We start from the raw sequence: 15,389 nt of genomic DNA, 5'->3' as shown, positions 1-15,389 counted from the left end.
AGGGTATAAAATAAGGTTAGGGCTTCAAACTAGGTTTAGGGTTTCAAAATAGGATTTTAAATTAGGGTTAGGGGTTAGAGTTAGGGGAATAGGGTTAAGAATAGGGTAGGGTTATGATTAGGATTAAGAATAGGGTAGGGGTAGGGTTAGGAGGGTCAGGGTTAGTAGGGTTCAGGTTAAAATTTAGTGTTAGGGGTTAGGGGGATAAGTTTAGGGATTTGCGGTTAGGGTGAGGTTTAAAGGTTAGTGTTCAAGGGTAATGGGGTTTGGTGGTTACACATCAGGGGTTAGAGATTGGTGTTTGAGTTAGGGGTTAGGGTTAAGCAGTTAGGGTCAGGTTTATGGTTAAAGGTTAGGGTTAGAGGGTTCAGGTCAGGGTTAGGTTTAGGGTGAGGGTTAAACAAACAAACAAAATAACAATAATGCCAACACAATCATAACATTGTTTTCTATCCGACCTCTAGTCTGCCAATATAGGATCACATTAAGGATATGGATAATGTAAAAAAACAAAAACATTTTCCGGGTCCGCTGAATGCCGCAGCCGAAAGCAACAGACTTTCACAATAAAATAAATGATACAAACGGTGTTGATGCGATAAAACAATTGTTGCTATAAATAAATTAGTGAATTGATGCATTTAATAAGAGCATTTTGCACTTCTTTTACAGTTCGCCGTATAGAAGTCCTGTAAATAGTTTTGTCCTATGAAAAAAGGCCTTTGGGCTCCCCCTTCAGTTGTGAAGTGTTACTCAACTTATATATCACTGCTCATCTTTTTTTTTTTTTATCATTGCTAAAATTACAAACGGTCTTCACTTTTAAAAAAAATAGAGACATTGCTAGAATTTTTTGTTACCATCCTATCATATAAGTGCCAATGTTGGGCTCAGCTTAACCCTTTAACCTTCTGTCGTGAGTACCGTGTTATGGTAGTCTGGTGTGCAAAGAATTAACAATGCTGACATTTATCTAAGGCGCCCTTGAATGGAGAACGACAAGTGGCCATGTCGGAGACGATAAGACGTATGCCAACAAAATATTGAGCACACCTGCAGCCTCCAAGAGGCAGACTAAAACTTTGCACACATTTTCCCAAACAAGCCATGTGATTTGAGTAAAAGAGTTGACAATTTTGTTGACAATTTTTGATAAATAGGCGAACTTTAAAGGCCTGCATTGTCTAATGAGTCGTTAGCACCCACATGCCCATATAGATCAAAAGCATTTAGATACACTTGATGCACCATAAAGTAAAAAGTGTTACCTGACTTTTTCTTTTTTTTTTTAAACAGACTCCACTTACGTGTGCCAACTGATGTGAATTTTAGCGCACTGAATCGGCACTTTAAACACACCTTTTGGCCCAGAGTCCTACGCCTCCTCCCTGTCTGATTTCCACAGATCCAGATAAACACACGCAACAATTGCCATTTCTGAAGCTTTAAGAATTGACATGAAAACACCACATTTAGAGCATTTGCTTCCAAGCACCATTTAAGATTAAAATTGTTCCAGGCTTATTTGGGTCGGGGTAGGGGGGACACCTGAGAAGGAATTTAATTGAAACAGACAAATGTGTAGTCTTAAAAAAAAAAATACAAGTAGTAAAAAAGAAATTCTGCTTGCTGAGGCACTGCAACACGGAAATGTAAAACAAACAATTACCTCTCAGAGACATTACATTTTTGGGGCAGCACTCAAAGAATGAGAAAAGACAATTGTGAGAGTCAACCTTGGTAATGCTTTAAATAGAGGCCAATGTGACGATGATGCATTTCTGAAAGGGAAAAACCAAGCCATTAGATGTACATGTATCTTTCCCGCTTGATGGCTCTCTGACATGTGCAATTCTTTCAATCACCTTACCTCAACTTACATGCACTCGTGATTACAATTTGAGTATTAGCACGGAGTTGACCTTTTGCACACTTGCATGCTTTCAACTGAGTGAGAACAGCTTAATAAAGAAAGCCATTTTCTGGTCCAATGTGACTCAAGTAGTGACGTTTATAAAGGCATTGTAGGGGTGAATTTGGTACGGAAATACAGGTAGTATGTAGATATGCTTTGGGGACGCATCTATTTAGTTTCTTTAGAGCTTATCGCTATTATTGCAGGTTAGCTTTAACTTTGAGCGAGAGGCGGGGGCAGGTAGTTTTGCTATCCAACAACTTTGGGATGAACAAATTCAGAAATGGTCTATCCAAGATCAGTGAAATTTAAGATCACAGACGAAAAACGAACAATTCTGACAGACATTCCAGCTGCAGATTGAGAGCTACCTTCCTTCATTCAAGACAAGTTTAATATAGTAAATCCTAGCAAGTTCAATGGCCTGGTTTTCAGCTACTTTTGCTAAACTATTGTGTACTTTGATGCATGAGACAAAAGTAAAATGTCTTGCGGGAAGATTTTGGCGTGCTTTGACCACAGCTTTTTAAAAACTGGGGAGGCTATGTAAATACATTGAATCATTCAGCATCTTTAAGCTGTTTTACGTCTCTGAGGTGCTTCAATCACAGCATGCACTGGGAATGAGTTTGATCACGACTGAGGACGAGCATTCCCGGAATGCAGTAATTTGTCCATCATATTTTTAAGACGCAGCTAAAAAATGCGTCAAGTTGGCTAAACCTATAATTTGGCCGGAGAATCCTTCGGAGCCTGATCGCACAGTGTTGCTAAGCCTATGTGCTCCTGTCAAAGCTCTGGCGTACATTTACAGCCGCTTGAACAGATGAGATTTGCGAGCACAGTCTGGAATCGAGATGTAAGACAAAAAAAATGCTTACAAGGAGCTTACTTCCTCCCAAAAAGCTGAAGGACACCCTGAGCTTCTCATTTTGTCAAATGCTTGAGTGTTGCTAACCGCCAATAAATGTTCCACAGGAGTAGTAAAGGCTTTCTTTTACCTTTCAAACAACAGTTTCTTTCTCGACTTGAACACACCTGAAAAGTATTATTCGTATTATTGTCCTCCATTACTCGAATGTGTGTGTGGCAACAAAAGCATCCAGCCGATGATTTTAAGCCATGATTGAGCAAGTGTTCAAATGTGAAGACTTTAGTGAGGCTGTGGTCCTTGTTGGATTTTCTGATTCTGTGGTGGTAGTTTGTGAGTCTGCTGAGCAGCCATGGCCTGCAAGTGGTGCCGCTGGGCCTGCCTGGCTTTGTTGTATAGGAAAACCCCCACAAACACGAGGACGGTGCCGGTGGCGCTGAGCATGGTGATCTGATTGCTGAACACGATGACGCTCAGCCACACAGACACGGCGTGCTTCACGGTACTTGCGACGCTGAAGAAGGGAAGACATGAGAGATTCGTGAGCTCAGTGGAACACTTGCTCGTCAGATGGTACTACAAATTTTGATGGCTAAATTTGCACAAAACCTCAGCATACACCACAAGAGCTCAATTCAGTCAGGAGAATGTTAGTTTACTTTGATTTGAGACTATATGCAATCAGAAAACATTACTTGCATGTATTAAAAATACACGTTAAGACTTTTGAAGGACTGATTTAAGTCCTTGCTTTTTAGATTCATGGTTTCAGTGCCTTTTAACACTTTAAATTATTCACAGGAACCCTTGTATGACAAAATACAAGCTTTTCACGTGGTGGTCAAGAATGTCAAAACAGTTGACTTGGCTGGGGTACAAAAATGTGAAATATGGGGAGCGGAAAAAAAATATTGTTTGAAAACTTTAAAGGGGAAGTCAACTGCCAAAATTCCTTTGTAATTTTCTTTCTTTCCCTAGCCAGTTGAAACACAATGTTCTGATTCATGTTTTTGTGAATGAAACAGGCAAAACCACCTGGTTTATCCACCGCTTGCTGTAGCCATTTTGCTACTTGCTGTCGACAAAAAATGACATCACAGTTGTCAGGTCAAACCAATCACGGCTCACCAGTTTTCTGAAGCTGAGTCTTGATTGGTTGTGGATGATACCTGGCAACTGTGATGTCATTTTCAGTCGACAGTAAGTGGCAAAATGGCCGCCGCTGAGATGCGTAAAAATAACTGAATTTTGCTGCTTAACTCATATTCTACAAACGTAATATTGAACAGAATGCTGTGTTTAGGCTAGAGGGGGCACATACAAGATATTAAGAAATGTTAGGAGCTGCCTTCCCCTTCAAAGCGGTTTGTGTGTAGATTTGTTCCTACGAAGGTGTCCAAGAGTAGTACATTTGAGAAGGCGGGAGGGCATGACGTGAGTAATAGGAACGAGAACGCATTGTACCTGAAAGTAACCGGAGAAATGCGTCCCATAAGAGCGTAGGCAGTGACACTCTGCAGGTGAAACATGCCGCCATTGAAGAGCAGCAACATGATGATCTCCCGACTGAAGGTGAAGGTTTGTCCACTCGTTTCAGTTACTGGCGTTTCCTGAAAACAGAGACAAGTGTCAGGACACATTTCTTCTTGGGGAATGAGGATGCCATTCATATTTATTGATTTTTGATCCTAAGGAGTTTGTCGGCAATCATTGTTTATTTAATTTGGAATATTAGTGATGCATGCATTTTCCTCATTTACTGTGGAGGGGAAGAAAAGAGGAAAAGTAATGTGAATTAGAATTTTGTGATTGAGATATCAAATCCTCTTCGTACTGTAACTATTTGTCGCAATCGATAAATCGGTCTATTTTGTCTATAAATCTGATGAAACAACATCATGTTTTAACTTCCATTCTTTTATTCAAAACCAGGCCATTTCTTCAACTTGACAGAGCAGAAAATGTCGAAACATGAATTAATTCTGATTCAGTTACTTGTGTGGTCCCTAACATGTCGTAAAACAGGCAAAAATGTTGATCACTATTTTACAATGCAAAAGCAAATGTTTCATCTTCATTTAACAAAAAGATAATCAGTCTGCTTTCATGGAGGACTAGAAAAATCTAAGAATATTTGCTGTTGAGAAACTGGAATTCCAATGATTTGAAGAATGTTTAATTTTAAAAAGTATCTAAAATAATTAATCAATTACGCAAAATAATGATTGATTAATTAGATAATTGATTACTCATTTACTTGCAATCATGAACAGAACAAAAAGGTTTCGTCAAGGAAGCCCAAAAAGCTGTCTCACATTAGGTGTGTAAAAAAGTGCAAATTCTGCACTCAAGTCAACAATGGTACAATCTTAAAAATTCTGCACTCAAGTCAAAAATTGGTACAATCTTGAGAGCTGACTTATATTGAAAGAGTTGACATTTGAGCAATTGATGCTGCTGGGTGGTCTCAGGATTTTGTGCGACTACATACTGTACAGTTGCTAAACTACCTGTATATCATATCAGTTTACGACCAATTCACGAGTTGACCTACCAAGAGGAAAATCCAGGCCGGGATGAGCATGATGATTGCTGCCGCACTGGTGTAAAACTGCAATTCTGGAGGGCTGACACATCACAAAAACAAACACAAAAAATTAAAACCATATAATTTCACTTGGTTTTGCTGTTTACCTGAATTTGTAAGTGTCACCACTGAGTAGTTTCTTGGAGAAGACATTCTGTAAACTGAGATGGGAGGAAAAGGGTTGAGCGGTTTCGGTGAGGCGTTGTGGATTGACAGCAGTGTTACCATACCAGTCCATGATGTTGGTGGAGAGTGCGGCGGAGAAGCCGAGCAAGTTGAAGCTGAGTTCTGTGGCCGTGCAGAGCGCCAGTCCCGCCATGACGGGAAACAGGGAGAGGTTCACCCACAAGCCTGTATTAAAATTAGGGGAGGGTCAGTATACAACACTCCTATTCAGTGAAATAAATTGATTTTTAAAGGAAAATTCAGTGGGGCATGTAATCCTTATTGATCCAGCATATGAAAATGACCCACCTGTGTACTCTCCAAGAATCAACCTGGACATGATGACAGTAAAAATGGGTGCAGAGCTTTTCACTGTCTCTGCAAAAGATACAGCCACATTCTTCAGGCTGACCAAGCCCAAGACTACAGTAGTGAACCTGTAAAACAGGCACAAAGACTCTAAAGACGAGGCTGAACGAGTGACATGAAGCTTCTTCTATGATATTCCCTCCACAACTTTTACCTATCTTTGGCTTGTGCTAACTCAGGCCAGCCACTACAAAGATTTCACTGTAGACAATTGGATCATATGAATATTCCCAGTGTAAAATGATTCAATCCAAATTGAAACCAAGACTTTATGTGCTCCTGAAGTACAGACCAGCAGTGGAAAGGCCGATTGAATCAAGACGTAGTTGCGGAACCATGGATAGAAGGCTCCATTTGATGCGAGCCATTTATTTATTCAAGTGGACAATGCCCTTGCGGCAGGTCATCTATTGCAGCAGATGCCCCAAATTGTGGATGTACTATGGAAGAAGATTAGGGCCAGTGAAGAAAAAAAAAAAAGTGGGGTGACAGGATTCTGACTTTTTTCTCAGAATTCTGACTTTAAAGTGAGAATTCTCACTGACTTTAAAATCAGAATTCTGACACAGTCAGTGGTGGATCGACAGCAGTGTTACGGTAACACTGTTACCATACCAGTCCATGATGTTGGTGGAGAGTGTGGCGGAGAAGCCGAACAAGTTGAAGCTGAAGTTTAAATTACTCAGTGGTGACACGTACAAATTCAGGTAAACAGTAAAACCAAGTGAAATTGTATGTTTTTAATTGTTGTGTTTTTGTGTCAGAATTCTGACTTTGAAGTGGGAATTCTCACTTTAAAGTCAGAATTCCGACGAAAAAAAGTCAGAATCCCGTCACCCCCCCTTTTTTTCTTCTTCACTGGCCCTAATACTCTTCCGTAACCGATTGCCACACGTGTGACTGTGAGTAATTGTTCGTCTACTCCGCCTTCCATAATTATCAGCGCCGCTGGTTAAGGTGGTTTTCTTAAGCTTGTTATTAAGCTTCTCTCTGCTGCCACAAGATTGCAGATAGAACAATCGACCTTTGTATCTGTCAATTGCCATCCACACAACAGAATGAGTCATGGCTTCTTGCAAGAACCTGTTTATCACCTCTGTGCTCAAATAAACAGGTCTAGCCCAATTGCTGGTACAGTGAAATGAGATCATCATTACTTGAGTATGAAATTTTGTTGTTGGTGACATTTTTATTTGGACGCGTAGCACAGGATTTTTCAAATGTAAAATAGCCGATTGGCTCTATGTGTATAAGTTGGGAAACACTGCACAAGGCTGTTCATCTTTTAATTAACTAAAATAAAACCAAGCTTTCTCTTGAACTTTAAAACAAAGATTTTGCAATTAGAGGAGCTCCGTCCTCTCGACATCGTTTTGCTTCATGAAGTCACCTCATCAATCCAACGAAGAGCATGATCATGACGAAGTTAGGAGGGTATTCATTCCTGGCCTTGTGCTGGTACAGGCAGCAGGGCACAAACATCTTCAGGAAGCCAATGATGGTGGTGGAGAGCATTTGAACCGCACCTGGACACAAAAAGTAAAGAGCCATGGGGAAACAGTGAAAGACAAATGGATAGATAGGCCTAAACATCATTAAATTCAAATCTTTACTGTAATGTAGCAGAATAAAATTTTCACATCCCAAAGGCTGCAATTTCTTAAAAGTCATAGTGAATGCTTTAAAGACTGCAAGTCAAAGTGAAGTAGAGAAACTGTCTTTTACAGTAATTAATGGTTCTTTTGCTTATTTTTTAGCTTAAGACTATAAGACCAACATATATGTATAAAACATCTTACATTGTTAGAATAAAAATTTATTTACTGCTAGTGTTTAACACAAAACTCAAGAGAACTCTGACAAAATAATTACAATACAGAGAAGGGCAAGGGGGAATCCCTATTAAATTATTTTTCATTTCTCAAATGGCTTTTTTTTTTTCTTTTATAACATTTCTTGGGTCAAAGCAATTAAGGTATTGCTTGTTGTATCCCGATGCCAAGGAATTACGCTGAAATGAGTTGATAAGCTTCATTTCCACAAAAGTAGTTTTTACACAGTCTTGTGCCATATATTTTGTGCCTGCAGGAGAATAGGGAAAAATCCACGCCTAATTGATGCCCATTATAAATGCATTGAAGAAGAAGAAAAATATGATCTGTTATTCTTTTTACCCACCAACATTTTTGGAGGAAAAAAACCCCAGATATTCCACCAGTTTACATGAAAAACACTGATTGCCTCCCCCATAAAAAAAGAAACATACAAAAGATTTTAAATAAATAAATAAATAAATAAATAAATAAATCCATGGTGGCGAATTACAAGCATGCAGTAGACCCGTTTCCTAGAACGGATTGCATTCAAACTTGGAGGTTTCACAGGATGTGAGCCACCCTTACCCAGCATGCTCGGCTGCCCCTCCAGCAGGGAGAGGATGTATTTGTTGAGGAAGAGGTTGCAGAAGCTGAAGAAGTACCAGAGGGCCAGGTAGGTGAGTGAGCGACGGTTAAAGGCCCCCGAGCCGGCCTTGATCACCGTGGTCTCCGTGACGATGACCTTCAGCACCTGGTCACTGGGTAGGCTCTCACTGCGGGCCAACACAACTCGCTCCTGACGAATGTGAAGCGGGAACAGAAAGCGCCACAGTGATTGCCTGCTGCTTTTCTGCCTGGTGCCCAGCATCGCCCCTGTTGCCCAGGCCCCCTCAGGATGGGAGGGGCTGGGAACCGGGAGATGAATGTTCTGAAATAATGACTGTATGACTAAGGCATCTTCCGATCAGTCACGTCATGTTCTGTGCTTCATCTTGCATTGAAGACATTCTGGCCTCGATGCCTGCAGCACCTGCACCACAGAACAGAGAAGACGGTGAACGCCTACTGTGTCTCGGCTTTGAAGTGATGGTTGATTATGGCTTTTTACAGTATAGAAGAAGAACGTCTGGATTGAATAGTTGGCACCTTGTAGAGTAAAAGCAAAATTCCTGTAATGCATTACATTTGTAGCGCATCAAGGCTGTTGAATAGAGTTGGATGTAGCCAGGTAGGTTACAATTGGGGTTTCTACGAGTTCACAGATTTAACTGATTATACAGAGAAAGAATCTCCGACGGGTGTTTTTTGTTTTGTCTATTTGGTTGTGGATAGTTATATGGTTTTTTACTTCATCAAGAAATCAAAGGACATATATTATTTCAAATGCAAAGACGATTTCGTTGGCTTTTACGCCAAGTTCATGTCAAAATTAAACAAACATTAACCAGAGGGGTAGTGGACTGGACAAAGTATTGGACAAGTGCCTACAGCAATAAAGAGCGCACTAACAAGTTGGTCAACCACAATGCATGATTATTAGTTTTATGAACAATGACTGAAGGTTAATGTAACTGTATCCACGATGGGATATCGCATCTGCCCTGCGATTGGCTGGCGACCAGTTCAGAGTGTCCCCCGCCTACTGCCCGAAGTCAGCTGGATAGGGTCTACCAATGCCACGACCCTCGTGAGACTAATGCGGTTCGGAAAATTGATGGATGAATGGATGGACATATTTATTATTTTTATGGGTGTATATTTATTGTATATCGTGACACACTTGACACGATAAAGCAGGGGTGTCAAACTCATTTTTTTCGCGGGCCGCATGGTAGTCATTAGGGGTGTAACGATTCATCGATACACATCGATTAATCGATATAGTGCTCTACGATTTATTGGCATCGATGCTAAACGTAAACATCGATTTATATCGCCGTGTTTGACCTCGGACATTAGACGCGACTTTATTTTGAAATCCAGTTCATTGTTGCTTGCTTCCTCTTTCCGGGAGCAGTACACGGCGTGCTGTGTTGTGAGCAGAGCAGGCACGTGAAAGGGGAGCCGACAACTACGCGGCTCCTGGGCTGGTGCTATGGCTAGTGTCCAAGAAGACGAGGAAATTCGCTCCCCTTTGGGCTTCAAGTCATTCGTTTGGAAGCACTTTGGATTCCAAAGAAAAGATGGCTCAACGGACAATTAAAATTATTGTAAATAAATAGTTCAGTAATGCACTTTAAAGTTAATGGTATTACAAAAAAGGGCCAAAGGGGTCGGGTGCATTGCAAACTGGGCGGCGGCCAAAGGCAGGGACCTTGGCGGTCTGATCCCCGGCTGCAGAAGCTGGCTCTTGGGACATGGAATGTCACCTCTCTGGCTGGAAAGGAGCCCGAGCTGGTGTGCGAGGCAGAAAAGTTCCGACTAGATATAGTCGGACTTGCCTCCACGCACAGTTTGGGTTCCGGTACAAGCCCTCTCGAGAGGGGCTGGACTCTCTTCCACTCTGGAGTTGTCCACGGTGAGAGGCGTCGAGCAGGTGTGGGTATACTTATTGCCCCCCCGGCTGGGCGCCTGCACATTGGGGTTCACACCGGTGAACGAGAGGGTAGCCTCCCTCCGCCTTCGGGTGGGGGGACGGGTCCTGACTGTTGTTTGTGTCTATGCACCAAACGGCAGCTCAGAGTACCCACCCTTTTTGGAGTCCCTGGAGGAAGTGCTGGAGGGCGCTCCTTCTGGGGACTCCATCGTTCTACTGGGTGACTTCAATGCTCACGTGGGCAATGACAGTGAGACCTGGAAGGGCGTGATTGGGAGGAACGGCCCCCCCGATCTGAACCCGAGCGGTGTTCTATTATTGGACTTCTGTGCTCGACACGGATTTTCTATAATGAACACCATGTTCAAACATAAGGGTGTCCATGTGTGCACTTGGCACCAGGACACCCTAGGCCGCAGTTCGATGATCGACTTTGTAGTCGTGTCATCGGATTTGCGGCCGCATGTTTTGGACACTCGGGCGAAGAGAGGGGCGGAGCTGTCAACTGATCACCACCTGGTGGTGGGTTGGCTCCGATGGTGGGGGAAGATGCCGGTCCGACCTGGCAGACCCAAACGTTCTGTGAGGGTCTGCTGGGAACGTCTGGCGGAATCCCCTGTCAGGAAGAGCTTCAATTCCCACCTCCGGCAGAGCTTTTCCCACGTCCCGGGGGAGGCGGGGGACATTGAGTCCGAGTGGACCTTGTTCCGCGCCTCCATTGTTGAGGCGGCCGACCGGAGCTGTGGCCGTAAGGTCATTGGTGCCTGTCGTGGCGGCAATCCCCGAACCCGCTGGTGGACACCGGCGGTAAGGGATGCCGTCAAGCTGAAGAAGGAGTCCTATCGGGCCGTTTTGGCCTGCGGGACTCCGGAGGCAGCTGACAGGTACCGGATGGCCAAGCGGAACGCGGCTTCGGCGGTTGCTGAGGCAAAAACCCGGGCGTGGGAGGAGTTTGGCGAGGCCATGGAGAATGACTTCCGGACGGCTTCGAGGAAATTCTGGTCCACCATCCGGCGTCTCAGGAGGGGGAAGCAGTGCAACGTCAACACTGTTTACAGTGGAGATGGCGTGCTGCTGACCTCGACTCGGGACGTCGTGTGTCGGTGGGGAGAATACTTCGAAGACCTCCTCAATTCCACCGACACGCCTTCCATTGTGGAAGCAGGGCCTGGGGACTCTGAGGCGGACTCTCCAATCTCTGGGGTTGAAGTCACTGAGGTAGTTAAAAAACTCCTCTGTGGCAAGGCCCCGGGGGTGGATGAGATCCGCCCGATTTCTTAAGGGCTCTGGATGTTGTGGGGCTGTCATGGCTGACACGTCTCTACAGCATCGCGTGGACATCGGGGACAGTGCCTCTGGATTGGCAGACTGGGGTGGTGGTTCCCCTCTTTAAGAAGGGGGACCGGAGGGTGTGTTCCAATTATAGGGGAATTACACTCCTCAGCCTCCCTGGTAAGGTCTATTCAGGGGTGCTGGAGAGGAGGGTCCGTCGGGAGGTCGAACCTCGGATTCAGGAGGAACAGTGTGGCTTTCGTCCTGGCCGTGGAACAGTGGACCAGCTCTTCACCCTCAACAGGATCCTCGAGGGTGCATGGGAGTTCGCCCAACCAGTCCACATGTGTTTTGTGGACTTGGAGAAGGCGTTCGACCGTGTCCCTCGGGAGGTTCTGTGGGGGGTGCTTCGGGAGTACGGGGTACCGAGCCAACTGATAAGGGTGGTTCGGTCCCTGTATCACCGATGCCAGAGTTTGGTCCGCATTTCCGGCAGTAAGTCGGATTCGTTCCCAGTGAGGGTTGGACTCCGCCAAGGCTGCCCTTTGTCACCGATTCTGTTCATAATTTTTATGGACAGAATTTCTAGGTGCAGCCGAGGCGTTGAGGGTGTCCGGTTTGGGGACCTCAGCATCGCGTCTCTGCTTTTTGCAGACGACGTTGTGCTGTTGGCTTCTTCAGGCCGTGATCTCCAGCTCTCACTGGAGCGGTTCGCAGCCGAGTGTGAAGCGGTCGGGATGAGGGTCAGCACCTCCAAATCCGAGTCCATGGTCCTCGATCGGAAAAGGGTGGAATGCCCTCTCCGGATCGGGGATGAGATCCTGCCCCAAGTGGAGGAGTTTAAGTATCTTGGGGTCTTGTTCACGAGTGAGGGGAGGATGGAGCGCGAGATCGACAGGCGGATCGGTGCAGCGTCGGCAGTAATGCGGACTCTGTACCGGTCCGTCGTGGTAAAGAGAGAGCTGAGCCAAAAGGCAAAGCTCTCAATTTACCGGTCGATTTACGCTCCTACCCTCACCTATGGTCACGAGCTATGGGTCGTGACCGAAAGAACGAGATCCCGGATACAAGCGGCCGAAATGAGTTTTCTCCGCAGGATGTCCGGGCTCTCCCTTAGAGATAGGGTGAGAAGTTCGGTCATCCGGGAGAGACTCGGAGTAGAGTCGCTACTCCTCCACGTTGAGAGGAGCCAGATGAGGTGGCTCGGGCATCTCATCAGGATGCCTCCTGGACGCCTCCCTGGGGAGGTGTTCCGGGCATGTCCCACCGGTAGGAGACCCCGGGGACGACCCAGGACGCGCTGGAGAGACTATGTCTCTCGGCTGGCCTGGGAACGCCTTGGGATCCCCCGGGATGAGCTAGATGAAGTGGCTGGGGAGAGGGAAGTCTGGGAGTCCCTCCTGAAGCTGCTGCCCCCGCGACCCGACCCCGGATAAGCGGAAGAAGATGGATGGATGGATGGTATTACAAAAAAAAGAAAGAATATTCATTTTCCTTTACTTATATGAGAAAAAATATAGGAATTCGATAAAGTTCAGTGTTAAAATAAGCACTTTGTATACTACAATACTCTTGTAATTTCCTAAATAAAGAGTTTGCAGTACCTTGTTAATTTTGCGTATGAATTGTTATAAATCAGGATATTGTTCTATATTTTTTATTTAAAAAAATAAATAAATAAATAAAAATATCGATCGTGGAGCACTATATCGTGATGTATCGTGAATGAATCACAGCAGGCTTTAAGATATCGGCAATAATCGTATCGTGGTCCTTTGTATCGATATGATATCGTATCGTGACAAAACCCGCGATTTACACCCCTAGTAGTCATAGTTTCTTTCAGAGGGCCATTATGACTGTCAACCCAAATAAATGTATGAGCACCTCATTATATACAGTATAAGCTACAAAACAAACTGACAAATAACTCGTTTTCAAATCAGACTGGTCAAATATATATAAAAAAAGATATTTTTAAAAGTGAAGACAATTTGCAATTCTAGTAATGACACGAATTTGATGCACAATTTGTCTTCGCGGGCCACATAAAACGATGTGGCGGGCCGCATCCGCCCCCACGGGCCTTGAGTTTGATACCAGTGCGATAGCGGGAGCAACAAAACCCCACAGCGAGTCAGTGTGACATTACATTACGACAGCCACATCACATCTCAATATATACTAGTGATGTGCATGCCAGTTCTTTTAGGTGAACTGAATCTTTAGAATCAGTTCACTGAAAAGAGTCGTTCAGACGAATCGGTCATTTTCTTCTTCGTTTTGTTTTACGGCGAGGTGGCACCAGCTTCAATGGGCATTACCGACGCCTGGTTGAAGTTAAGATTCAAGATTCAAGAGTTTTTATTCGCCATGTTTGAGCGTGCCAAACAAGGAATTTGACTTCGGTAAAACACACCCGAAGTTAAATGGCGGCTGTGGCTCAGAGTGGGTCGTTTAGTAACCGGAGGGTTGGTAGTTCGATCCCAGCTCTGTCACAGTCACATGTCGTTGTGTCCTTGGGCAAGACACTTCACACACCTTGCCTCCAGGTCGCCATTGTAAATGAGAAAGTGTTCTCAATTGGCTTACCTGGTAAAACGTTGAATAAAAATTAAAAAAGAACGAATCACTTTAGGAAATGATTCGTTCACTCTCGTTCACTGAAAGGAGTCGTTCGTTTTGAACGGATCGTTCACTCACTTGCCAACACTAACGTATACCTCCTAGCACATTTTCTACCATCTGTTTACTGTTCATCGACTCTGCTCCTTCATTGCAACAACATAGATGCTGCAGTCTAACGTTGCAAACATCAATTCCAAGCCAGTGAATTCAGAGTGCACCGAGAACAATAAATCGTATAAAGGGACAAATGCACGTTATTAAACAAGGAGGGAGAGAACAAAACCTTACCATGCACACCAACCACTCCGTTATTGTTTTCACCCGATGGCCCAAAAGCACAATACAAAGGGCAATCCAAGCAGGAAGTTGCACGTTGACATTAACGAGCGTCTTGCTCGTAGGGCTCAAAGGTGCGGATATGAAATGCGTTCAAGGTAATAGTGTGAATGTGAAGCAACACTCACTGCAGGCAAACATTTTGTAATGTGTCACAGAGACTCTTATCAGCGCGCTTGACTTTTGGACGTGGCGGATAACAGTGTCAAGTGTATTATTTTAAGGCGACTGCAGTACGCCTTCAAAATAAAACATTGAGCGTCAAACCTTTTATTTAACGTGATTTCTAAAGAAATTGGGAACATAATTTAACTGTAATTGTAGATGTGGCATTCAATTGATTATAATCTATTTTCCTCTTTTGTTAGACATAGTTTGATCAATATAAGCTTTTATTTTCTCAATACATTCGTATATTTCTGTATTAGGGTAAACCTGACCAAGCTGTCTCAGCTTCAACTCACGATGCGTTCAATGTCTATCGTAGATTTCAAGTCACAATAGTTCAGTGTTTCCCACGGCACACTGGTGTGCCGTGAGAGATGTTCAGCTGTGCCGTGGGAAATTGTCCAACATTAAATACCGAGCGCATTGTAAACAGGATCGCCAAACCACAGGTCTGTTAGCGCAAGGCCACTTGCTAATCGTGCATGCGTGGCAAATCGGAGAATCTTGAGATTTCATGTTGTGGCATCGGCACATACTCAGATTATGTGTACGAGATTATGTTAGTGTTGGCTCTCATTTGAACACACCCGACAATGTCTTTGGAGACACAAAATGAGAAAAGGTGATACATGTCCTGCTGTCAGGATCACCAGGCTGCAATGGACGCAGAGAGAGCACATAAAATACATAATATAAAAAATCAACCCTGATCTTAAACTCCCAAG

General features: G+C 44.1%; 1 protein-coding gene across 2 annotated transcripts; it reads right to left on the bottom strand.

The window, feature by feature from the left end:
* Positions 1 to 840: 840 nt before the first annotated feature.
* LOC119139663 (solute carrier family 35 member E2A-like) lies at positions 841 to 14,702 on the bottom strand. 2 transcript variants are annotated; one of them, XM_037280545.1, is made up of 10 exons: positions 14,449 to 14,702; positions 8,310 to 8,754; positions 7,298 to 7,433; positions 5,848 to 5,975; positions 5,604 to 5,724; positions 5,481 to 5,534; positions 5,341 to 5,413; positions 4,251 to 4,396; positions 3,040 to 3,300; positions 841 to 2,909 (listed from the first exon to the last, which is right to left on the bottom strand). In XM_037280545.1, the coding sequence occupies exons 2-9, from the start codon at positions 8,590 to 8,592 to the stop codon at positions 3,069 to 3,071; spliced, it is 1,173 nt and encodes a 390-aa protein (XP_037136440.1). In that variant the 5' UTR covers positions 8,593 to 8,754; positions 14,449 to 14,702; the 3' UTR covers positions 841 to 2,909; positions 3,040 to 3,068. The 2 variants fall into 2 exon arrangements, with proteins under 2 accessions (XP_037136440.1, XP_037136430.1); XM_037280535.1 differs by having other exon boundaries at positions 841 to 3,300.
* Between the last annotated feature and the right edge of the window lie 687 nt (positions 14,703 to 15,389).

Source organism: Syngnathus acus, chromosome 2 (genome assembly GCF_901709675.1).
Source record: "Syngnathus acus chromosome 2, fSynAcu1.2, whole genome shotgun sequence".
Taxonomy (NCBI): Eukaryota; Metazoa; Chordata; class Actinopteri; order Syngnathiformes; family Syngnathidae; genus Syngnathus; species Syngnathus acus.
The sequence above is the reverse complement of the archived record's forward strand: the minus strand, read 5'-3'. Positions and strand labels throughout refer to the sequence as shown.